Genomic DNA, 27,495 nt, shown 5'->3' with positions numbered 1-27,495 from the left:
CTAGTACTCCCAACTGATCTTCATGACCTTATTTCTTTCTTCTCTTGCTGCAAAGAATTGTCTTGGGATTGAACCCCAAAGGAAGGAACACCACTTCACTGCAAAGCAATTTCGCAAAAAGTATCAAGAATATTAAAAATGTTTATGGCCTTTGCCCTAGTAATTGGCCTTCTGGTACACTGTCTGAAAAAAATATTCTGAAATGTGGGCAAAGCTTTATTTAAAAGATGTGGCCAAAAGGCGAAAGGACATCAGTTGCTTAATGATATGTTAATGGTTGGCAAGTCATCGTTAAGTACAAACGCATGAGAGTACGGCATGACAATTTTATTAAAATGGTGTTTTCAGCAAGTTTTTGATAAAATGGGGAGAAAAAACCTTGTGGTATCACATTTGTTAAAAAGCAGACCAGATATAGATACAGATGATGTAACTACAAATATAGCCATATATACAGAGATAGAAATAGAGATCTCCTTCTCTCTCTTTCTACATTTATCTGTTATCTGTCTATCTATCTACCTATCTATCTATCTATCTATCCATCTACCTGTCCGCTTACCTATCTGTTCCATCAACCCCATGACCTGTATGAGTAGCCTAGACTTAGTAAGATTCTGAAAAACTAGAACCAGGTCATAGAGCAGGGAGATTTCTTACCTTCTCCGTTCTTGGAGAGGCATGTTAACTAAGAGTTGGGCCACAAGGGGTTTTGGACCTAGTTTCTTTGAAATTGGAAAAGAACCTTACATATTCTGATAAGAACTAATAAGGAATTATCCCTAAGAGATGTCATTTCAAATTATGGTCAATCTAAGAAATACAGGTAGATTTGTTTCTTATGGCTACTCTAACAAAGTGTCACAAACTAAGTGGCTTAAACAACAAAAATTTGTTGTCTCACTATTCTGGAGGCTAGAAATCTGAGCTCAAGGTATTGGCAAGGCCACGCCTCTTCTGAAGACACCAGGAAAGGATTTGTTCCAGGCCCATCTCATAGCCTCTGAGTGCCTCGCCTTGTGAAAGCATAACTCCAGTCTGCAAGTAGAGTTCTCCCTGTGTGTGTGTCTCTGTGTCCAAATGTTTCCCTTTTTATAGACATACCATTTACAATGGATTAGGACTCACCTTAATGATCTCATTTTAACTTGATTACCTGTTTAATAACCCTGTGTCTAAACAGAGTTACATTATGAGGTACTGGGGGTTAGAAATTCAACATGTAATTATTTTTGCCTGGGGAGACTCAATTCAACCCATAACAACAGGCCTGTAGTATAACTAAACTGATCTTTTCATAAGCAATACAGGGAAAGGGAGGGAAAGGAACTGGCATTGACTGAACAGTCATTATGTGCAAGGATAGGTCTCTTAACTTGTTTATCTTATTTAAACCTTAAAATAGCCCGTGGAATAGATAGTAATTCCCTCATTTTGCAGGCAAAGTACCTGAGGCTCAGAAAAGTCAAGCAGTTTTGCCAAGGTCACTGTGATGGTTGATTTTACTAGTCAACTTGACTGGATCGTGGGTGCCAGATACTTGGCTATACATTATTTCTGGGCACGTCTGTGAGGATGTTTCCAGATGAGATTAGCATTTGGACTGGTAAACTGAGTGAAGCAGGTTGGCCTCCCCACAGTGAATGGGCCTCATCCAATCCTCTGAGGGCCTGAGTACAACAAAAAGACAGAGAGAGAAAGAACTTGCTCTCTGCCTGAGCACTTGAACTGGGACTGGCTTTTTCCTGCACTTGGACCGGAACTTACAGCATCATCTATCCTCGTTCTCAGGCCTTTGTACTGGGACTGGGATTTACACCATTGTCTCCCCTGATTCTCAAGGTCTTTGGGATTGGACTGAAGCTATGCCACTAGCTTTCCTGGGCCTTCAGCTTGCAGACTGTGGGACTTCTCATCCTCCATAATTATGTAAGCCAGTTCCTTATAATAAATCTTTCTCTTTCTGAAATAGATATATACAGATAGATAGAGATAGAGATAGTGATAGAGAAAGAGATATATCCTGTTGGTTCTGTTTCTCTGGAGAACCCTGACTAATAGTCCCCCATTGAAAAGGGGACAAAAGAAATTCAAATACAAATTATGTCTAAAAATTCCTGCTTTAAAATGCTCTTTGGATTCCATAAAGGTGAATATTCTCCAGCTTCAAAGGTGCATTCATTTCCACACATGCTTAAAATGTCAAAAGTGGATGCATTTGTCATGTTAACAGTGATCGGAAAATGGTGGGAATTAATAGGATGGTGTTACAGGCCTCAAATTCCACATTTGTCATAACTAACTGTATGACATAGAGCAAATCACTCAACTTCAATTGCCACAAGGCATAGAAAGTGAGTTTGGACTTGATATTTAATGTACTTTCTGAATTCTATGATTCTTTGAAAATAGGTGTTCTTGAAGCTATTTAGACTATTCTAAATCTATTCTAGTTCTTCCATTTCTTTTTGAAGCATTGCCTGGCACACAATGAACGTACATTCTCTACATTTATAAGCAGAAATCCACTGGTAACAGTTTGAAGCAACAGTCTTTAGTATTTTTCCTTGGATGTCCTATGCCTGTTCTTTCCAACATTTTTTTTAAACTCAATGATGCATATAATATCTTTCTATATTAATGAATAGACTGTTACAACAAAATTTAAATTAGTGCAGATTATGCATCACATGTTCTATATGTAAAACATGATTTAGTCAATCAATGCTCTAGTGTTGGGAATTTAAAATTTCTAATATTATAACTCTGTGATAAACATCTTTAGAGCTCAATCTGTGTTCCCAGTCCTTTTGATCTTGAAGAAGACAAATGTATATGGCTTGGTAAGTCACTGAATGTTGAGAGCAACAGCTAAACAGAAATTAAAAAAAAACAAAACATATATTGTAATCATATAGTGCTTTCCTTTCTCATGGAGACTATGATCTCCAGGATTAATTTTTTTCTTATCTGGCTTGGAAATATAGTTCCCTTTTTCCCTCACTGATAAATATGGGCGCTTTTAAATAGGTGGATATTCAAAGTAGAGGACTTTCATAGACTAGAGAGGACTGCTCTACTTTTAGCTAGGATTTACCAAGAAATGTGATCTTAAAAAACACTTTTCAGTTTCAATCTGGGTGACAGGAAAAACACTATTGCCACTAAGAAACCCTGGTTGTGGAAAAAAATAATTTTGAAGGGAAAATAATGAGGCTGGGTGACTTTAAGGGTCAGGGAAATAACAGGATGGAGATTACAGGCAGGCATTTTGGAATGCGGGTCTTGATTCTAGGGGGAAATCTAGAATTTGAGATTTCAATCTGAGAGTCATAAGTATGGAGATTAGAGATAAAAGTGGAATTTTGAGTGAGAAAAGAAGTTCAAGAGTATGAATACCAAGAGAGTCTATATTCAGGGGCCAAAAGGCAAAAGAAGGGCTAGCAAACAGATCACAGAGGGAGCAAAATGTCATGGAAGCCAAAGAACAAGAAAGTCTAAATGTATAATTGGTTCCAATTAATGCATGGAAGCATAAGATGAAGGTTGAGAATACGCCATGGGATTTAGCAGTCAATAATTTATAAATACCACCTTATGAATGAAAGAGATCACTCAGTGAAGAGATTTCATCAAGATGAGAGGAAAGGAGTGACAAGGAGTCTCATAACCACTGGGAAAGTCATTATTGAACAGTCACAATAATATGAAAACTAATAATATCACTTACCTTTATTGACCCCTATCTCTCCTGCTTACTTACTCTCAGCATCTAAGAATATACTGTATTTCTTCTTAAGGGTTCTAAACAGTGTTTAAACCAGAGTGCAGTTAAAATCGAATGGTGTGGTAAATGAGACAGTGGAATCTAGCATAATCTACTATGAAATTTGTCGATGAAGAAAAAAATGTTGTAAAGAAAGTATTAATGGAACCTGGTCTGTGAAATGTTGAAAGTTGTGAGCCTGTTGCTATTGTTTAAAAACTTTGTACAAGTTCCTTGTTAACCCAGTAAATATGGAATAAATGAATGACATAAATTTTAAAAGGGAAGAGAAGATTGAGTAAATGAAAGGAAGTTGTCAAATGATGTTAAATGTATCCTTTTTAGTGTGTGAAAAATATCTAACACCCACTAGAAAGATTTCTACTGAAACTTTAAAGACTTAACTAAGAGTTATCTAGAAAATTAAGTCAGACGTTGAAATACAAGTCAACTATGCTTTCTCTTTAAAACATAATTCTGACATAAACAATAAGCCAATCAAGTTTTCAGCTGGTATAAAATTAGAAGAGGTTAATGTAAAATAGATAGCTAGTGGGAAGCAGCCGCAAAGCACAAGGAGATCAGCTCAGTGCTTTGTGACCACCTAGAGGGGTGGGATAGGGAGGGTGGGAGGGAGACACAAGAGGGAGGAGATACAGGGACATACGTATATGTGTATAGCTGATTCACTTTGTTATACAGCAGAAACTAACACAACACTGTAAAGCAATTATACTCCAATAAAGATGTTAAAAAAAAACCCTCAAAAAAAGAAGTAAATCTAAAAAGATAAGAATTAGTGGCTCATTTATGAAATTGTCTCTGTGATTCCACATTTTCCTGAATTTTTCATCTTCCACTTCCCAAGGCATTGAAATCCCAGGTTTGAGATTTGTGCTTGTCCAAAAATGACATGCCACTGAAGTGAATAACAAGTGATATTCTGCCTCCTTCCCCAGTCTTCTACCCATTTTTTCATAGGTTGAATGGTGGCCCCATAAAAGATACGTCCATATTCCAATGCCCGGAACCTGTATATGTGATCTTATTCGGCTAAAGGGTCTTTGCACATGTAATTAAGCTAAGGATCTCAAGATGAATTATCTGGTTTATCTGGGTGGTCCTTAAATCCAATGACAAGTGTCCTTATAAGAGACACCCAAAATGAGAAGGCCATGCGAGGACAGAGGCTGAGGTCGAGGTTATGCAGCCTTTAGCTAAGGCACACCTGGAGCAACCAGAAACTAGAAGAAGCAAGGAATCACCCTCCCCTGCCAACACCTCGATTTCATACTTCTGGCCTTCAGAACTGTGAGATAAGAAGTTTCTGTTATTTTAAGCCACCGAATTTGTGGTATTTTGTTATGGCAGCCCTAGGAAACTAAGATACCATTCTTGTGATATTCATCCACAGTTAATGGGAAGGAATGACACATCAGACATTTATTCAGTGCCTGACAGAGACCGAATAACATCTGTTCTTGTGCATTTTAATTATTATTCATCCAGCTTAGGTGATATCTGGAGGGAAATGACGAACAGAATATGAAACAAGCATATCCCAAGGCTGAAGTGTTCTACTAGTTAAAACAGGATAACAGCAAAATGACAACCTCATCTCCTGAAGGGATTTCCTAGCAAGGTGATATAACTCAACTCTGGACTTGGTTTTATCTTTGTCCATTCACATGTAAGCATCTTATTCGATTAAAGTTCTCTCTCATAAGTTAATTTAATTGCATGCAGTTTGTAAAAAATGGAAATTAATAGAATGGCTTTTAAAATGACACATATTTAGAAAGCAACATGCTAACACTCAAAATTATTTTATTTTTACATTTTAAACCTCATATTTATAAAAACACATTTTAAAAAAATCGAATGGAAATAAATCCTCACACTGATTGTTGGCAAAGGTACCAACGCAATTCAGTGGGGAAAATGATAGACTTTTTAACAAATGATGCCACATGGAAAATTGAATTGCCACATGAAAAGAAATGAACTTAGAACCACATCTCACACCATACTCAAAAATTAACTCAAAATGGATAAAAAACTGAAATATAAGAGACAAAACTATAAAACTTACAGAAGAAAACATAGAAGAAGAACTTTGTGACCTTGAGTTAGGCAAAAATTTCTTAGATATTACACCAAAACCACGGTCCATAAAAGAAACTGATAAATTATACTACTTCCAAATTTAAAACATTTGTGCTTAAGCACACATACACCTCATTAAGAATAAATAGACAAGTCACAAATTGGAAGAAAATATTTTCAAATCATATATTCCATAAAGGACTTGTAAAAAACTGAGTAATAAAATGCAACCGATTAAATAAAAAAACATGAGCTAAATAACTGAACAGACATTTCTACAAAGACAACGAATAGCTAATATATGTATGGAAAGAAGCCCAATGCCATTACTCATTAAATTCCAATGAGATACCATTATACACAGATTAGCCATAATAATTTTTTTAAAAGTGACAGTACTAAGTGTTGGCTAGGATGTGATACACTGGCTCCCTCATTCTTTATTGGTAAGGATGTAAACAGTCACTTTGGAAAACAGTTTGGCAGCTTCTTTAAAGGTTAAATATAAACTTGAAATATAAGCCATCAATTCAACTCTTTGAGAGCTATCCAAGAGAAATTACAACATATGTCCACACAAATTCTTGTACATGAATTTTCATAACAGTATTATTCATAATAGTCAAAAACTGGAAACAACACAAATGTCCATCAAGCAGTGGATGGATTTTGTCCATCAAGCAGTGTGTCCATACAATGGATCGATACTATAAGGAACAAACTACTGATACATGGAACAATATAGATGATGGCTTCTCTCCAAATTATTCAAAGTAGAGGAAACCAGACAAAAATGACTAAGTATTATATTATTCCTTTTATATGAAATTTCTAGGATAGGCAAGACTCTCAAGATAGAAAGCAGATGAGTAGTTGCCTGAGGCTGGGGGCGGAAGCAGGAATTGATTTCATATGGGCACAGTGGAACTCCGGGAAGTGATAGCTGTGTTATAAATTTGTTTTACAGTGATGGCTGCACAACTATATAAATACACTAAAAATTCCAACTCTTCACTTACAATTGGTTAATTGTATGGTATATAATTTATACCTTCATAAAACTGTAAAAAAAAATAACATCAACATTACATTCCAAACTCTTGGAATGTTTTAATTCTCAAGAAGTGTTTGTAAGTCTGGAAATCATCAATTAGAAAAATTTGGTTTTGTCTCCACTTTGGAAATCAGTTCTTATAGATTCAGTAAGTCATCAATCTTAAGATTGTTTCCAGGTCAGTATGTACTGATTCAGTGCACCTAAAGAGTGTCTTTATGTGAGGCTTTTTCAATCAAAGCAATCAATAAAAAAAAAATAACCAGAGAAAAGAAAAGATATTAATATATATAAATTACTAAATTCTATTATTTAAATACATCTAAGTATAAGCTTAATTACACTAAAGAGCACGGGTATCCCCATTTACGTACTCAGGGATCAATACCTTCTTCTGGTTAAAATGTGGCTCAAGGCAAGCTCCTGACTTTCATTATTTTTGTTCTGTGTTTAACTATACACAGCAATTTCTTGAATAATAGTGGATGAATTAGAATGAATAATTACATGGGCACATAATAAGAGGGGTTTGAGTTTGAATGATAGATATGTGTGATGTAAATGCATTCATTCATCTACTCATTCAACAACTATGAATGATTTATCAGATACTGCAGTACAATATCTGGAGTTACAATAGTCCTTAAGACAGTCTTTTTCTTAAGGAATTTATTGTCTTTTGGGGAAGAGAGAGAAGTTTAAAAACAGTTGCCATTACTTTTTAAATCTTTTTCCCATTCTGATAGGGATAAATACCGGGCATCCAGTTGTCATGGAGACCTAGATGAGAGGAACCTGATTTAGGCTTGGCGGATTAGGAAAGGTTTCCTTTAGGGGATGTTTCCTAAGCAGGTTTTGGAAAACTATTGGAATTAGCCAAATAAAGTTGAGAAGTTATAAAAGGAAGACATTCTGCATAGAAGGAGTACCATATGCAAAGTCTTGGTTGAGAGATAGAATGATATGTGTGGGGAACTGAAAGTAGTTCATTGAGGCTAGCGTTTGGAACTTGATGGGGCAGATAAGGCTCAGCTGAAGGTAAGGAGTAGATCTGAAGGACATTGTAGGTGCTGCTTAGGAGTTTGAAAAAGATACCAAGGGCAGTGGAAGCGCATGAAGGATTTTAAGAAAGGGAATGTTGGGACTTCCCTGACGGTCCAGTGGTTAAGACAGCACTTCCACCGCAGGGAACATGGGTTCAATCCCTGGTCAGGGAACTAAGATCCCGTAAGCAATGTGGGTGTGGCCAAAAAAAAAAAAAAAAGGGAATGTTGCTGCTGGATCTGAAAATCAGAATATGAGAGGTGTGTCAGAGGTAGGCCTTCTTGGCTTCATGTAATAGAAACGCAGCAAGTAACTTGCTCAGTGAGATAAGAGATGGATTTTGTGGTTTATTGGTTTGTTTTTTCAAATAATAAGAAATCTGAAGGCAGAGAGTCCTAACACAGTAGTACTATGTTGTCATCAGGCACCAAGACTTCTATTTTCTGCCTTCACTGTATTTTACATGTGGCTTTTCTCCTCATGGCCACAAAAGGGCTGCTGTAACTTCAAACATTGTACCTACATTCTACGCAGGATGAAGGGAAAAATTGCAGACCAAGGGCCGAGACAACGGGACAGCTAGTTAGTCATCTTTTCAAAGAACCATCCTGGAAAACTTATGGGGTGAAATCCATTTACATCTCATTGGCTAGAATTATGCTAGCAGCAAGGGAGGCTGAAAGATCAAATAGTTCAATTAGGTAAATCAGGGCTTTGGAAGCAAGGGTGAGTATCAAGTGAAGCAAATGGATTAAAAAAAGAATGTGGAAGTAACAAGACTTACTGATTGCTTGGAAATGGAGGGTCAGGGAGAGGAAGGGGTCAGGGAAATTCCCAGGTTCCTGGTTTGAACAATTGGATGTGATGCCATTTACTGAGAAAAGAAATGCAAATTTCAGAGAAAAGATGATAAATTAAATTTTGGGTATGTTGAGTTCAACATCCTTCTGGAATATTCAAGGGGAAGTATCTGATGGCCCCAACAAAATCTCAGCCAGAGGTACAGATTAGAGAGTCATCCACATATAGGTTGTAATTAAAGCCATCAGAGTGGATGAGATCTTGAAAGAATAGAAAGTGAGATGAAAAGATAGCCAATGTATTATAAAGGAAGAGTCAATAGAGTTTGGTAACTTGCCAAATCCATATAGAGGAAGAAAGTTCACATTTTATAACTGAGAGATTCTTTAATGCTTTTGGCAGTGTGAAAGGGAAATTAATACTTTATGCACTTTTTCTTCCTTTTTGACAAGGCATCTTTATTCTTTGTAGTCAGCTCAAATACATGATCTCTTTTAAATTGCTTTATGCTCTCTAGGAAAAAAAGATGACTAAACTGAATATTTTTAATAGAAACTATGCTAAACGATAGCGGTGACTCGACATTTAAGAAGCCTGGGCCCAACTTTCAATACCATTACAGATTTTTGCCTTGGGGAAGACTATTTACTTGTGCTACATCTTAGTTCTCTATTTTTGCAAGTGTGGAGACCAGATCCATGCTCTGCTTATGGAATGGGTCAAACAAAGTTTCGTGGTACCTGAGTTCCCTGGAGATAGGCACTAAACAGGTACAGGTTGAATTACTAAAGGGATCTTTGCCTCTCTCCTCACTGTATACGGAGGTCAGGAATGAACGTTCTTCAGCGTAATTGCTGTTGACCACTTCTTTTACCTCTTTCTTCTGAGAATCCTTAGCAACAAGGTCTCCATAAAGATTGAAGAGTGTGTGGTTGACTTTTGACCTGATGTATTTGGTTGACATTCAACACAGAGAAGTTAAAAGAGATCATCAGGCATTTGTTGAGCTGATGAAACACAGAATATAACCCATTTCTGGGAAAATATTTCCTGCATTATAGAGATAAATATTTATTTCAGCTCTGCTGGGAAGCATGTGCCTAATAAATGATATGTTCGTTTTTTAATGGTCTGTTTATATTTCAGAGATTTCATATTATGAAATTTGGCTGCTTACTTTACATATAATTTTCAGCACATCTTTTCATGAAATACTTCTGAGAAGATCTAAACTTAACGTCAAGCAAATATATTTTCTAAGTTCTGATAAACGACTCCAAAACTCCTCCTTCATAACAGGCATAGATACTGAAGTCTTTTACTCCTATTTCTCTTTCTTTCAAAGGATCCAAAAGCTTACAAGGACATGTCACAATGGATACAACACGGGGGAACAATTTTGCTTAAAAATGAGCATTTAGTTGCTAAAAAGTATTTTTTAAAGACGTTAATTTCAGAGGCAAGAATACATCACGGAAAACGGAAGCCAGAATTTAGGGACTCCTAGAAGTAATGCTGTGTGTGATGGGGCACCATGGGGATATGTACAGCGTCAATGTTTTAGGATATCTTGGCCACACCATTGAGCTCAACTCAATTTTGGTTTTGTGTTCTGTTCTTCAACCCCAGGTCCATGGTGTCTCTGTTAAGTGGCTCCTTGTCTGTCACATGCTTCCTCTATGAATATGTTTCGTACGTGTAGTTTAGAATGCAAACATTGGTGACATGACCTGTTGGCAATCTGTTGCTATGGGAGAATTTCCCTGATGAATAATCACATTCACAAGTTGCAGCCTTAAGGTAAATTATTTCAAGTGGATCAACTAAATTAAGACTGAAGGAAAGACTAAATCCCATTTTGTAAGTTCAAGTGTGTGCAATCCATCACACAAGGGAACTTTATTCCCTGACCCTGAAGCAACACCAGTGCAAGACAGTTATACGCGGTACCTTTCTACCGAAGTGCTGAGGATAAACAGAGGATGATTATTTCACGAGCAGATCAAACAACTTCAAATTGAGTATTCGGCATTCCTCTTCTTCAAAATTCCCTAGCCAATAATATACTAGGAATTTCCCCTTTGCCATCTTCTCTCAGGCCTTTCCTTCTCAACATTTTTCTCTAGGACTTTACCTCCAATCCTCTCTTCTTGGTTTCATGTAACCTCACTCTTCCTCCTTCTTGGGTTGCCAAAATTGCTCCAAAATCTTTTTTTGTGGCGTTTTGCAGATAATTTTGCTTTCTCACTGTGTGCCTTCCACTAAATTTGCCCAATAACCTCTAAGATAAAACACCCTTTTTTCTTTAAGATAACATACCGTCACCGGCAACATTTCTTTCAATTAAATTAAAATGTAAAAATACTTAGTTTTCTCTCCTCTGAAAATGGAATGGGCACGAAAACAACATCATCCACTGACCTTGGGAGACAGCACTGGCTTGGTTTGCTTTTTGTAATTTGTTCCACAGATATTATATTAATCTGAGAATCTCATTAACTCCGTGAGGAAACAGAAACTCAGAGACTTTAAGTGACATAATAAATTTGTCTAACTAATAAGTGTCACAACCAGAACTAAAGTTCAGATCTTAGAAATTAAGGTCAGTAGTGATAGCCTTGGAGCTTTAGAAATTAAATGAGACAATGCCTTGGATAATGGAAAGACTTGTTTTTTTAACTTAAAATACTTACGTGGCAGAGAAGACTAGTAAGTAGCTCTCAGAGTTATACCTAAGTGACATTAACACGATCTTTACAAGAGATCAGTATATGCACAGACTTGGTGTTGCTACTATTTCCATAATTTGTCTAGCATCTGACCTCCTATTTAAAAATGCATGTATTTTGCAAGTTCTAGCTGAAACTGTGGAATGTTGCTGGGACCATGTTGGCCCCCTAAAACCAAGCCAAATAACTTTGCCTAAGAATGAGAAACTTCGATAATTTTGATAATGTCGTAGGTGGAGATAATTATAGCAATGTTGCCATCTTGGTGTATTTTCTATCAGTTCTCCCTGATGAAGTTACCCCAGACATGTGTTTATTTTCGGGAGTACCAAGTGCTATACTTCAGCTATCTCTTTTGATGCTTAATACACTGTAATAAAACTGTTATCTTTCCTATTTGACGTGTGACAAAACTGAGGCACAGAGTATTTAAGTGACTTGCTTAATATCACACAGCGGTTGAGGTGCAGAGGTAGGATTCAAGCTCCAAAAGCTATACTTAGGCTGAGCCTGAGCATCTCCACTCTCTGCCCCTGGATTCAGAATCTCTACCTTTGTAGTTTGCCATATATTGAGCAATGTGCATCTTATGCATTAGAGAAACTGACAACTTAAATAGTATAATCACTATCTCAAATGAGGGTGATGTTCCTGCTTCTATTATTATTATTATTTTTTCTGCTCAGGCTGGGAAATAAATGTCACAGTCTTTTATCTACTATACATTCATCTGTTTATTCATGCATTGATGAACGTTCAAATGAACATATATTTCACTCCATCTCTGTGCCAGGCACTCTTGTGTGTGATCAAGGCCCAGACTTCCTGAGTCAGATACTTTTGTTGCTGTTTTAAAACACTGATAACATTTTCATTAGGTTCATGATCTCTATCTTCCTCATAAAATTCTGATTTTATCGGTATATTAACTAAGGCTCAGGAAGGTCAAGAGACTTGCCGTCTGCCAGATGGATGGGAAATAACAGGGATTTGAATTCAGATCTTCTGATTTGCTATCTTGATGCTTTTCTCACTGTTTTTCTCACTAAAAAGGAAAACGTTTCAGTAATCCAAGAGCCACCTAAAATAGTAATCTGGAAAGAGCAACAAATGGGTACATTACTTATAATTCGTGCTCTTACAGTGTATTTCTATTTGAATTTTTATAATTGATTAATTACGTTTTAGATTTTCTTACAGACTCTTATTATCCATAAGTAAATGAAAGCATTTTTTTGAATTTTGCAGCTCTTATCCCTCCAACTTGGAAACTGGTTTCAGTCCATAGCTCTGAAAGACACGTATGTTTCTCTTAAGCACTTAGCTTTGGGAAAAGGATTGAAGTAAGGATTTATTCATTTTTAAAAAGCAAATAGCTTTCACTTTTCTCTATTTCACCCTTAATCCAAGTATCTATTGATACTTTAACCTTTCTTGTTGGTGGTGAGACTCTTAGAATATTTAGATGTGTGAAAAATTAATTTGCTTTACTGAATAAGGAGCACTGTAAGAGCAATGGAAAGATCACAGCTACCTGACCAACAGAGGCAGCAAGAATATAACTTTGGTCCTGTTGTTCCCTTTCTATAAACAAGTCAGTAATCTCAGGACAGAACCACTCAGACATGCTTCCATAGTGGCAGAGAATTGCTTGGTGTCAGTGACCTAGATGTGAAATGATTTATCGGAATTTTTATCTCCAAAAAAAAAAAAAGAATATTTTTCACGTGGGTCTTAGAATCATAGTCATTTTACTGAATTTTTCATTGTCTTAAAAAGTACTGGCTTTATTAAAGTAAAATAAATTACCAAGCCAAAAAATAGAAAAATTTTTTCCTAAGAAAAAATAGCCAACCAGACATTTAATCAGACTCTAAATGCGTGTATAATGTTTCTTGCAGCCTCTGGCTAATGATTTATAAGCTTCTCTTGGATAGAAAATCTCCCTACTAACTTCTGAATAAATCGTATCACTTTAAGGCTGCCATAAGATGATTTCAAGAGGTAATCGTGGGTTTATATTTAAACCAAAACTTTAGAGGCCAAATGAACTTTCTGACTTATTTTTTTTTGACAGCCAGGAATATATTAAAAAGCAAATCAGTTATTCTCTGGTTACTCTAGAAATTCTTAGAAATTATAAGTGATAAGACATTTGAGATACAATGCTTTCCTTTTATGAATCTCATTAAAAATAAAACAGTAAGACTTATGAAGTGCTAGGGAACATTCATTTTACAAGTGGTTTACATATATGAACTAGGTTCTCACAAAAAGCCGAGTAGGTAGGCACTATTCTTACTAGGAAACAGGTATTTAGAAGTGAAGTGGCTTGCCCAAGGTTTCACGGCTAGTAATGACCATCTGGACCATGGGTACAGGCAATCAGCTTCAGGGTCGCAACTTCAGCCCGAAAGCCAGTCTGTCTCTCCTAGCAAAAGCTAATTCAACCATACCGACAATGTATTCCTGAAAAATGGGGGAAACTGAATTTTTAGATAATTGAATTCTCGGATCATTGATGGAGACACAGTAGTGATAGAAGTTATAGCGTGGTTCTTTTCCAGATGCAATCAATGCTGAGATGACTTTTTGTTTCTTCTTCAGGGCAATTATACAGCTCCTACAATTGGTGTTAAAATTCCTTTGATTCATCAAGAATTTATGAGTACCAACTCTGTGCCATGTACTTGCCTAAGCACTGGAGGCAGTACAATGAATACAACTTAGTCTTTGAACTTGAGAATTCCTCTTTGTTAAAAAGCCAATTAAAAAAAAAAAGAAACCGAACTTTAAAAATTCTATTATGCTATTCTTGTGGCTTAGTAAATAAGGACGTCAAAAAAATCATCTCTTTCTTTGATGACTGAGCATCAAAGATTTGGAGCTACCATGTGAAAAGATGACTCATTCTATAGTAGATGGGTTTATGTAAGGAGATAGATTTAATTTGTTCAAACTCTAGAATTTACCTTGAAAATCATACTTTCCTAACATCTATGAGATAAGCTTGTTTTTCTGACATTTTTTGTTTTTTACATAAAAGAGGGCAATTCAGACTTTCTACTTATTTGCATTATTGCTGAGAGCTGTGTTTTTATTAATTGAATTTTTACTGTAATTGGCATGACACCTTTGACATTGGACTCTCAAAGTCATTTGTTTTCTCCTATTAGCTTTTTGTTTTTCTTTATACTACGTAATCACATTCCTATAGAAAAAAATGTAGAAAACGGGAGAGGCTTAGTACAGAAAGAAAACACCACCACTTGGGGGTTTATGTTTAAAAGAGTAAATATATCCTCTATTGCACATTTTTCAGAGAGGAAACTTCTCCATTCCAGCTGATGTGTGGAGTGTTGAAAAACCTGCATCTACATATTATGGATACGTTAGTTCTATGAGGAGACAAAAGTAGATACGCTACTATTAAGAGCTGGCAAGTGAAAGTCCAAATTGTATGTTGAGCTTTAGTCTCTCTGCCTTTCTGCTTGCCTATCCCTAGAATTCAACTGAAGCTTTCTTGCGAGTGCACCACATGCGAGAAAGACTCCCCTAACTTGATCTGGAAGGCTAATGGCTGGATCTGACACAGCATGTGCTGTAACATACTCTTGGTTACTGAGTACACACAGAGGCTTGAGACAGCTGGCCATGGCCACGCTTCTGGCTTGGAGTCACGCCCTGAACTTCCACAGCTGAAATGAGTCCATGCTTTTCTGGCTGCCTGATCCACTACCCATGTGGCAACAGAGCCAAAGTGGTAAACCAGTTTCACCAAGGCTCGGATGTACCCAGAATGTTTACCTTGTACACGAATCCATATACTCTTTTATTTGAAAGTGGCTGCTCCTTTGTGATAATGACGTACTGTCTCTTTTGAGAAAACACCCATTAATACATGTTGGTATATATTCAAAAAAAAAAAAAAAAAACCATTTTGGAATAGAGTCCAAAGTAGGAGAGCCAGATTACTTAGGAGAGCTAAATCAGCATTTAGGAGTTTCCTAAGGGAATGCTCTTCCCAAGACCTCATCATGTTCTTAGCTGAATTCTTGACGTGCAAGTTCATGTTGGTTACTTCATACACAAGCTAAAGGTGAGGTAGAAAATTCTATGGTTCAATGTGTGGTGAAGTCATTGACTAACCCATAAGGCCATAGGAAGACAGTCAATGGCTCAGGATCAGGGTTAAATGAAAAGAAATTGATTCCTAAATAGGCAACAACATGCTGGAATCCATTTTTTATTTGTGTGTTTAGTAAGCAGGTAAACAAAGCAAATACCACATAAAAATCATGAAAGTCTAATTTTAAAATTACAATTGTTTGAAAATCAAGGCATCTTTTTTTCATATTCGGAGAATTCTGACATCTCCAGCTTCAGTTTAGAGATTGGATGTGTTGAGTGAATAGTTTGAACTGTCTATTGTTTCTTTAAGTGACACCATTAAAAGGATGGGTCGGCCACTATAAAATATGGGCCAAGCAACTGTTGAAATAAGATGCAGCCAATATTTACCTGAATGATAAATTCATGTCAAGAATTCCAATTTACTATACATCTATGGACTTACGACACCCACCCTTAATCATACTTTTTCTGAGAGAGCCCATTATAATCTGTACAGAGCCACCAAGGAAGCAAAAGCAAGGATAAAATAAAAAGAGGTTGCTAGGATGAAGGTTGCAGATTCTAAACAAAGATGAGTGACACATGTTGGCTAGGATAAATCTACAAATAGCCTGGGGCCAGACATCAGACATTATTTGAAATGACAAACTTCACATTAACTAAAAGAAAAAAAAAGATCATAGATGGAGACAGACAGTGGTGCTAAAAGTTATACAACTGCATGATTCATTTCCAGAAGAAATCAATGTTGAGATGACTTTTTTCCTCCTTCAGAACCAATAATGAGCCTCCTATAATTAGGTAAACTTTCTCTGTCCTATCAAAACAAACCGTCAAGCCGCAGAGAGGCCACTGACACATCTACCCTTCAACCAAAGCTATAGTATTTTAATTTAAGTACAATGCAAAGATGCATGAGTCAATCTACCGTAAATTTTCAGCAAATAGTGTGTGTCATTGGAAATAACTTCTGCTTTTCTGAAGACCGTAGATTTATTCTGTAGGAGTTTTAGAAACAAGCAACAATAATTTTAGCAAAAGCAATTCCCTGCGTTCACTAAACCATAACTGTCTGAAACTAGTTATTTCTAGAATTACACAGAACCAAAATAGCAAACATGTAAACAGAGAGCTATGGGTTAGAATTCATCAAATGAGGGGGGAAAAAAGTTTCGAATTTTAAGGTATAAAATATCACAGCTGTTAACTATTTATAGTTGCCCAATTTTAATGCACAATTCAAGCACTAATTAAAAACATTCTCCATAAATAGAAAACCAATTTGCTGTGTGTGCAGAGTGAATAATACAATCAACTTTCCCCAGCTATCAATTTTCTCTTCATACAGTCAGTCAAAAAGTAATTGACCTTTTGGACTTCTCATTAAAACTCAGCAATGGAGTCTGGAAAAAATGAGGCTAGGTCTATGCATGCCATCAAATGAGGTTATAGCATATCTAATCTCATCGTTTCAGTTTTGTCTATCATCATCATGAGTTGCTGGGCTGTGGTCTGAACCAATTGGGGGTAAAAGCAGAGTTGAGCCGATTGGGCATGGCATATTTTATCCATTCCACACGTACAGGCAGAGCCTTAGTTTGCCACTGAGCTAATAAAATAAAAACATGAGACATGCAAGTGACATCTGTCCCAGTCAGGACCCTGGGATGGAGAGATGGGCTCTCACTGTTTCAACCTTATGTTGTTAGGTTGTGTTAAGTTGTATTAAAGTCTAAGGCAAATTCCAGGAGGAGAAGTTCTTTGTGGTTCCCATTTATCCCGCTTTCGGAAATTTCTGAGGACATTTCATCGAGAGCTTGGGACAAATTTGTGATGGTGGAGGTGAGGGTGTGGGTAAGGGTAATACATTTTCCTGGGAAAGGATAAAATCATGGAAGTTAATTAACAAATCCATGGGAGTCTAAAACTGGAGCTGGAAAGAAACAGAGATAGTCTCATTCAATCCTTTTATCTTATAGAACATAAGATACAGAGATTAGAGCAACCAGCCTCAAGTCACACTTTGCTGAGACATGAATTTGGGTTTCAACTCCCAGCTGAGTTTTTACAGTCACAGCATAGCCTGACTGCTCTTTCATGTACTTTCATGTTGTTTGTTAAAAACAAACAAAAAGAAAAGCAGAACGAAAATTCTCATTGAAGACATCTTGCAAAGCCACACATACGTGCTTGGGTCTTTGTGGCAACGGTTAGCTCTACTATGGCCATGGTGTGTGACCTTGCTCATTTTCAAGTACACAGCATCTCCCACACACACCGCCTTTTTAATCCCAAGTTCTTGTAATAGGTTGTGTGGATTTCCTTATGGGAGGCCAAGTTTTAGAATGGACCTTCAGATTCTTCGCAAGTAAAATGTGGCTCTTTACCTTCAACAAGAAACTTGTGCTTTCATTAAGGTGACCGTATAAATTATCTTCCAAATCACACAATTGTGAGAGCAGATGGGGTAGTACTGATTATTACAACAGGACAACAGGTGCACACTGAACTACTCTTGGCAAACTAGGAAATGGGATCTCCCTAGCTTTAGTGTTTCCCATATCCACAATAGTAAAAATTCCCCTGTACAGGTATTTGTTCTATTGTGCATTTTTAAGGTTTGTTTTTGTTTTCTTACTTTGAAAGGCAGCATTATATAGTGGAAAGGTAGAAAAAAATACAAAGAAGAACATCTGGGGGTCTGAGTCCTACTTCTGTGAGACAAAAAAATCATTGTCCTTTCTTGGATTTAGTATTTGCATCTATTAAAAGATAGAGTTGGGCTAAGTCACTATTAAGTTTTCTTCTAGCCCTAATGGTCTAGAATTTCTTTGCCCCCCAGATTTCCATTTAATGTGTGTGTGTGTGTGTATGTGTGTGTGTGTGTGTGTATACACACATATATACATGTCTATATACATATATAAAAATAGAGGTCAGTTATGAAAAGAATATGAAGTTTCAATAAACACTGAATAAGAAAACAACCAGAATTTGAGTCTGGAATACACTGTTGGTAATGTTATCTTTGAAAAAAAAAAGCAAAATTGTTTACCTATATTGAAAGTCACACCCAGACACATAATGTCACAGCAACTTGGTAGTTCAGTACAGACAGGAAATGTTTTTTCATGTGTGTTTTTGGCAAAACTCTACAGCTTAGGGTACTGGTGGGTTTTTTTGTTATAACAGAGTCTTTTATGTGGCAAAGTCACATTAGACGCTGTCTGGTTGCTCCTGGTTACGAAGACTTTTCCTATTTGACTCACCTTCAATTTTTAGGCAAATTCTCTGGCTTCCTGCTATTGTTTCTGGTGTCTGCAAGTCCTTGCAATCTTTTATGTGTCTTTTGAGAGGAAAGTCTGGGTGATAAAAGTGTTACATGCCCCGTGTAACTTCAGAGGTGTTAATGATTAAAAGCATAAAAGTGGTTGGATAAGAAGCAGAAGCAGAATTTATCAGAAATTCTAGATACTTATCTAGTTTAATAAATCCCCCATTGAAATGATCAGTGATAAGCCTTATCTACTTTCTGCATATGCTACAGGCACAGTTTGGGACAGTGTTTTGTCTTTCCATAATGCTTGTCTGAATTCTAACATTTCAAAACTTCCTTAAGTCATCTTGCTGAGCCAGGGAGACAAATACAAATATGGGTGGTTTCTCTCTTCTGCTACGACTCTTGGTTGTAAATTTTAGGTGCAAGATTGCGTCTTCATTTGATTACTACAATACGTTCCTACCCAAGCTGCAGTATAAGGAATAGTTAAAAAAAAAAAACAAAAAACCTAAAAAAACAGCTTATTGAGCTATGAGCTTAACAATGTGCTAAGCATTTTCTACATACAACCTCAACCAATCCTCAAAATGATCCATTACATAAAATGAGGTTCAAAAAGTTCATTTACTCAACCAAGTTTGCACAGCTGATAAGTGGCAAAGCCAGGATTCAAACCCAAGTATATCTGAAATCCAAACCCTGTGTCCTGAACAACTATAGTCTTATCTCAGGGTATATCATGGGGTGACAACTTCCTTCTCTACATTTGCACAAAGTCTTATGTTTTTAACACTCTTACTAGCACATCCATTTAGCTTATTGGTCCTCATAATGTTCTACTAGGGCAGCAGAAAGGGTGGATGTCAGGTTCATTTTATAGATGCGGATGCTCAGAGAGGATGGTCCAGCATCACAAAGCTAGTCATTTGTAGTGCCAGCAAATGGACCTGTGTCTTTGGGCTGCTGCCCTAGTGAAAAGTCCATAAAACCAGAGTTATTTCTTGAAAGACTTTTTAAAAAGTAAGATAAAACCTTAAAGAAACAAAAATTCAAAAGCATAATTAACCAATCATAAATAAGGAACAACTGCCATATTAATCATAAACGCTAGAGGTAACATTTAACAAAATTTGGTTTTTCCTTCTTGCCTATTTCACATCTCAACCAATGTCTGGCCAGTCTGAATTTGTGACAACACCAACAAATGATGGTAGGTAATATAACCCAGACCTCTATGACTCCCTCTGTCTTGTCATGCACCACCTTATACTGACTGTTTTTCCTACCAAATTCTGATGTTAAGTACAGAAACCATTTCTTATAGGTCTTCCCGTAGAGTGGTTGCTCACTAAAAGTTCCTTGAATAAAAGCAGAAGGTGTTGTTGTTAAGACATGTAATAATAACATTTACTGAGTCTTGTTTAATATATACCAACCACTCTTGTAAGGACTTTAGCTGTATTAAAATATTTAATCCTAAAAGCTATCTTATTTTACCTCAATCTCACAGGTACAGAAAATGAGGTACAATCAATTCAAACAGTTTTCCAGAGTCATAATACAGTAAGAGGCAAGGTAAAAATTTGAACCCAGTTAGTACAGTTTAGGAAAATTAAGATTTCAAACTCATTAGCACTCAGCAATTCTGTTAGGTGGTATTCTTTTAGTCTTGGATCCATTTCATACAAATATTGAAACTGCATTCCTATAGTGTTTTTCTACTGAATTGATGTATGGAGGAAATGCCATTTAAAAAAAAAAAAAAAAAAACTTCAGATTCTCCTGCAAGAATTAAATGGTACTCCATCATCTGGAGATCAGACTGGAAAAAAGAAATGGTGCTCCAGCAGGTTCTCTCCTGAGGATCTGACAACAAGAGCCAGCATTAGGTGGTGGTAGATAATAACATGGGTTTTGGAGGAAGGCAAATAGGTTTGAAACCCAGCTCCATCCGTGTTTGGGGCTAAGTTCTCCAGAAGTCCACTCTTAGACAAGGATTTGTGTACCCCTTTGGCATGGTGCCAAACTAAAGGTGACGTTTCACCCGGGTTATGCCCAGGCATAACCCCATATGTTCAGATGTTAGTTCTATTCTATGTGAGTCATTCTCCATTTGCTCCTGTTATTTTTTCCTGGGGGACTGTCCTTTATAGACCAGATCACAGTCTCACTTGCCTTATGGCTTCCAGGTTTGAATTTGCCAAATTAGAGAGCGGCACCAGTTGGAGATCAGGAGGTGGGGAGAGTGAAAAGTGGAGGTGTTCCCTCCACACTCCCCCTGCAGGGGGATAGTTTGACAGTGGCTCTTTCTTCTATCAATGGCCACAACTCCTGTTGAATGACCCTCTTGCGTAGAGTTAAAACTCTTACTCTTGTGGATCCCAAAACCCATCTCCCCCTTCTGGTCCTCCGCCTCTGTTGATAGTTCTTGGTGCTTCTCCATCTATTACTGTTCCTTTAATCCTGCCCACACCTCTCTGTAAGTGGTCCTTTCATCAAATTTTCTTTGCTCAAAGCCTTGAATATACATCTTGCCACTAAGGACTTGATTAGTAAATCTCATATCTGTATGGGTCTTCTCGTTATGGATTTAAACAAAGCAGAAAGTCACAGAATACCTGTTTTACTACATGTTTCCCATTGACCTTCCTCTTTCTCCCTACATGCCACTGGACTAGGAGGGATGGGCTTTTGCTCTTCTCTTTGTGATAACTACATCCCTTACATCATATCCTGAATTTCATTTCAAATGGTTTAGAATAAAGCACAATTTTCAACCTTCCATCTTGATGTGCCAATGAGATATTAAAGAATTGAGAACAACTTTTTCTCTTTAAAGGATGTCTGCTTTTAGAGAAAGACAAATACCGTATGCTAACACATATATATGAGATGTAAGAAAAAAAAATGTCATGAAGAACCTAAGGGTAAGACAGGAATAAAGACACAGACCTACTAGAGAATGGACTTGAGGATATGGGGAGGGGGAAGGGTGAGCTGTGACAAAGCGAGAGAGAGGCATGGACATATATACACTACCAAACGTAAGGTAGATAGCTAGTGGGAAGCAGCCGCATAGCACAGGGAGATCAGCTCGGTGATTTGTGACCACCTAGAGGGGTGGGATAGGGAAGGTGGGAGGGAGACTCAAGAGGGAGGAGATATGGGGATATATGTATATGTATAGCTGATTCACTTGTTATAAAGCAGAAACTAACACACCATTGTAGAGCAATTATACTCCAGTAAAGATGTTAAAAAAAAAAAAAAGAATGTCTGCTTTTAAGACTATAGCCATGCTAGGCGCCCCCAAAAGGAAAACAAAATAATAGCTCATTTAAGAGTCAAGCCCAACTAATGATGCCATTGTTGTCTGGTTGGCATCTGCTTTCTTCTTTCTGGTGTTTTATGTCTCATGACTTGGAGTTGTTATAGCCAAACACAATTTACAGGAAGAAAGGAGTAGAATACATCCATTTAATAATTTAATATTATCTCTACTGCTTGGGCCAGAGATAGATAATTCCTTTGAGGTCCACTAACCTCACCTCTCATTTTAAAGATACGAAGGTGAATAAAATAGTACCATTCTTACGATAGGCAGAATGTCGGCCCCCAAAGATGCCCATGCTCTCATCTTTTAGAATCTATGAATACTTTAGGTTACATGGCAAAGGGGAATGAAGGTGGCAGATGGAATTTAGGTTACTAATCAGCTGAACTTAAAATAAAGGCCTCATCTTGGATTACCTGGATAGTTCAAATGTAATCGCAAGGGTCATTAAAAGTAGAAGAGAGAGGAAGAAGAGAGAGGTGAAGAAATGGCAGCATGAGAGGACTTGGTCCAATGTTGCTGGATTTGAAGATGGAGGAAAGGGCCCCAAGCCAAAGCTTCTAGGAGCTGGAAAAGGCAAGAAAACAAAATCTCCCTCAGAGCGTCCAACGTTAAATAACTCCACCAACACCTTGATTTTAGTGCGGTGAGACCCATTTGGGGGCTTCTGACCTCCAGAACTGTGAGATAATAGATTTACATCATCTTAAACTATTAAATTGATGGCAATTTGCTATAGCAGCAGAAGGAAACTAATATCATTCTAAACCAAGTACCCTTACGGCTTTAGCTTAGAGTTTTAATTGGTAATTATTTACTTAGCATCTTCTATGGAACACGCACTATGCCAGACACTGGATATATAACAAGAAATAAGACAGCCATAGGTTCTCTCCTCTTAGGTCTTATAGACTGGAGAAAGAGTCAGAAAGTTAAATCACATGTATATGTATAACTGAATCACTTTGCTGTACATCTGAAACCAGCACAACATTGTAAATCAATTGTACTCCAGTATAAAATAAAACTTAAATTAAAAAAAGAAATTTAAATCAGCTTGAACATTGACATAGGGGAAGTGCTATCCAGAGAAGGGCAGTGTGCTATGGATGACCTAGCAGGGGGTGTGACCCTACGAGGGGTCAGGAAAGCCTTCTGTAGAAGCGACTGTTTCAAGTTGAAAACTGAAGGGTGAGCAGAGGCAACTGACCCTGGGGATGTAAGTGGAATTGGGAGTTGAGGTGGGGCACAATAGATTAAACAGAAGTAAGAGCGTGTTCCAGAATAAAAAAGAAGGCCTTGGTGAAGCCAAGAGAAGGTTCTGCCTGACTGGCATAAAGGCTTAAGAGACAGCATGGTGGGAGAGGGGGCTGCTGACGTCAGCAGGGGCAAAGGGACAATGCTATACGTGCCACAGACTGTGAATCCCGAGCCTTCAGAAACAGAATTTGGGTGATATAATTTAATGCTATTAGTAAGACGGCTACTCTTGTGTATATTTAATTTTATGTATATTGTAATTTTCTATATAAGTTTAATGTATATTATAATTTTATATGTATCATAATTTTATGTATAATACTTAGATGGTCGTGCAAAATTGCAAAGAACTCAAAGAAAGCTAATGTGGCTGGAGATAAGCAAGAGAAGGAGAGCAGCATTTGAGGGGCAGGGTCTGGTAAGGTTGGGAAACAATTCAGGCGTGTTTATTAAGTCGTGTGGACAGGTTAGCTCAAGAATAAGATATCCATGATTGATCTGAAGATTCACAAAGGTGGATCACAAATTCACCAATGAATGAGAATGAGGGCATAACATCACCATTTCAACACCAACATCCATTCATTGAAATACGTTCTTAAAACGAGTCTAAATACCAGGTTGCAGAGAAAAAGGGGGAGTGAATGTACATAAACCCCTGTGGTATTTCGTTCAGTTGTTCATTTAGTTAAAGTAGTACTAAGATTAAGTCTTCACATCTCCTGGAAAGGGAAGTTTAATGGAAGAATGTTGATTCCCATTATGCCATGCCCGTTTTCTGAAATTACAAGAAGCTTCTTAAATCCCCCATTTAAGTCCACTGCCCCATCCTTTGACTTTAACCAGAGCACAATTTTTGATACCCTTAAGGGGAAAGAAGGTGATAGAAGAAGGAAAGCTGGTATTTTATCATGTCAGTGAATTTACTGTGTACGTAATCCTATTACATTCTCTCAGCAACTTTAGAGGAGTTGAATAATACTGAAGGTTATCAAGCTAGAAACGGCAAAACTGAGATGTGAGCCCCGCTTGGTCTCATATTAAAACCCAAGTTTATTCTACATTACCGTGTTCGTTTTCAGGTTTTCTATTCAGCAGCAGAAGAGAGTGAGAATCAGCTTTCTTGCTGCATCTCCAATGTCTAGGGATATGTCCAGAAGAGCCTAGAAAAGGGAAGAAGAATGTTGAACTCCTGAATAAATTCAACTTCTATTTATTGAGCTTCTGTTAAGTGCCAAGATTCATGTTGTGGATTTCATGATGAAAAAGACATGATGAAAAAGACAGGGCCCAAACCTTCAGACAGCTAGACAACAAAATTTTGTATTTAATACCGTTCAATGTGATCATTGCTTTTATGGAATGAGTATCAGTCAGAGAAGGCTTCCAAGAATAATAATCTAGGTGTACATGGGCAAAAGAAGAGAAGTTTCGACCAAGTAAGTTCATACTGTGTATAGACGCTTGAGATGATCAATTTAGGATTCAGAAAACTTTGGGGACTGAGGATCTAATGTAGAGCATGGTAATTATAGTAACCATGGGAGGTGATGAATTAAGTGTTAATTAATTTGTGGTAATGATGTATCAAATTGTCACATTGTACACTTTAAATACATACAATTTTATTTGGCAGTTTAATCTCAATAAACCTGAAGGGAAAAAAAAAACATTTTGGAGAGAGCAGGAATGGAAACATCCCATCACCTCCAATGCCATTTATATGTCTGTAATTATTCCCATCAACTATGCTTTGTATATGAGTAAAATCCCATACACCTGGGAAGAACCAAGTTAAGTATGATTTCACCTCTAGGGCTGGTGTCTCATGAAAGCACTAGAGCCCAGCCATCCTTCAGAAGATAATTTCCAACAACCAGCAGTGAATAATTCATTAATAATGAAGAACTTGGCTTAAATAACATTATAAAATGTCAAATTCAGAAACAAGAAATTTTTTCTGGCATTTATTTATCCAACAACTAGTTATTAAGTGCTTCATCTGTGTCAGGCACTGTTCTGGGTTCTGCTAAAAGTGCGATGAATAAGTTAGATATGGTCCCTCCCCTTAGACAACTCACAAAATAAAATAATTAGATAATGGAAAAGATACACTTTACCAGAAAAAAATACAGACTTTTCTCCTAGATAGGTATAAAGGTTGTATGGGTCCTTATCTGGTTTGGAATGGGTGATTCTGGAAATCAATAATGATAGAAATCATCTTTGTGTTGGGGTGATGTGAATTTTTTTTCCCCTTCAGATCTACTCTTCACCCTTTTCAACTGCCCTATTTGCTGTGTGAAGTTGACCCATATGGACCCCATTGAAGGGGAATATATTTAGGCTTCTCCTTGGCTAAGTCAACGGGAAGCCCCCGTGACAATGCAGGGATGGGAACTCTCATGATACCTTGACCTTCAATGTAAGGCTACTGCTCCTCTCAAGGTGAACTTCTCCACGTGACTCCCCTTGAGGTCCAATATCTTCTCTCTCCATTATTGCTCAGAGGTGGTAACAACTCAGCTGCTATTCACCACCTGCAGATTATTGCATGATTCCATGGGTTTCCCCTCTATCCACTTGCATCATTGTAAATAGTCTCTTTGTAAATGACTCATCCTTAAATTATTTCAATTTGAGTGTGTCTTCTGTTCCCCTATGGGACCCTGACTAACACCTTTGCTGTACCCAAGTTTCTATCCTTTATTTACTTATTCCGCTTACATCGATTGACACCACACCTTCAACCTGGTGTAGAGGACAACACTCAGATAGCGACAATAGAATACCTGCCTAAAATAAGCACTCGCACATACTCTTAGTAGGACCTTAATTTATATATATGTCAAAATTTTAAATGCACTTATCCTCTGACCCAGAAATACCATGTAAGGAATTTATCCTGTTCATTACAGTGTTATTTGTAGTAACAAGATACAGAAATCACTGTTGTATACATTATGGTATATCCAAACAACAGGATGATGTGCAGATGTTAAAAAGAATACAATAGATCTGTATGCAATAATATTGAAAAGTCTCCAAGATATGTTAAGTGAGAAATCAAAGTACTCAATAGTATTTTATATACCTATTTGGGTAAAATATACAATATAGTGGGTCTGCTATATGACTGGGTCTACACATAAAATTTGTTTTTGTTTTCATATTTTTTGGACATATTAAAAAAAAGAGATTTTGAAAGGGATATGACGAGAGACTAGGGAAGGGAGATTGTTACTTCACATTCTTTTAGCTTTCTGTGTCTGTTTTACTTTTTTTAAAAAAAATAACATGTGCTTAAATTAATTTTTTTAAATAACATAAAAATAGAAATAGAGATGTAATTTCAAGCCCCTGTTTTGCTTAGCTTAATAGAGGAGTTCTGAAATAATAGTCAGAGGAAATAACTCCCTAAAACAAATTTACAAGAAACAATATCAGTACATTAAACAATATCACTTGTGAAACCTGAAAGGGGGGCATTTTACTCCACTTATATCACATGAAAATCTACTGAAACTGACTTCAAAGGCTGAACCACATGTCCTTGACAGCCACCAGGGGCCTGTTAACATAACCTCTGCCTGTTTCCTCTTATTATTTTTGCAGTGCAATTATAACTGAAAGTTCCCAAACCTTGTAATTGTCAACTAACTTTTGGAAAATGCAAATGGTTGACCAAGGATTTAATGGGAAGGCCCCTCCCACCCTCTCTGAACTTCGTGGTGGTCTTTGGGTACAAAATGACCTAGCTGCAGCAATTCTCAAAGATGAACCAAAGAAGAAAATAGTTGTCTTTTCAGAAAGGGTTTCTCTGTGGACATCAAAGATCGCAGAGAAGAAATCTGTATAATATTATTTCCTTTTCCCGGAATTTACTGGCATCTATCCAAGGTTTTTCACTGAAAATTAACATCCTCCTGTATACAGATAGGTTTGATATCTGAGCTCAACTGGCTCAGCCCACTTTTGTGCAAACGA

The 27,495-nt window shown here is 37.1% G+C and overlaps 1 protein-coding gene across 10 annotated transcripts in view; it reads right to left on the bottom strand.

Moving 5' to 3' along the window:
* COLEC10 (collectin subfamily member 10) overlaps positions 1–27,495 on the bottom strand; it is a 449,524-nt gene that overhangs the window by 40,254 nt on the left and 381,775 nt on the right. For all 10 annotated transcript variants that reach the window (XM_060287701.2, XM_060287702.1, XM_060287704.1 and 7 more), the window contains one exon: positions 24,576–24,671. In XM_060287701.2, coding sequence (XP_060143684.1) covers positions 24,576–24,671 — 96 coding nt within the window. The remainder of the gene's footprint in view (positions 1–24,575; positions 24,672–27,495) is intronic.

The sequence above is a fragment of the Globicephala melas genome, chromosome 17, assembly GCF_963455315.2.
Source record: "Globicephala melas chromosome 17, mGloMel1.2, whole genome shotgun sequence".
In the NCBI taxonomy this organism is placed as follows: Eukaryota; Metazoa; Chordata; class Mammalia; order Artiodactyla; family Delphinidae; genus Globicephala; species Globicephala melas.
The sequence above is the reverse complement of the archived record's forward strand: the minus strand, read 5'-3'. Positions and strand labels throughout refer to the sequence as shown.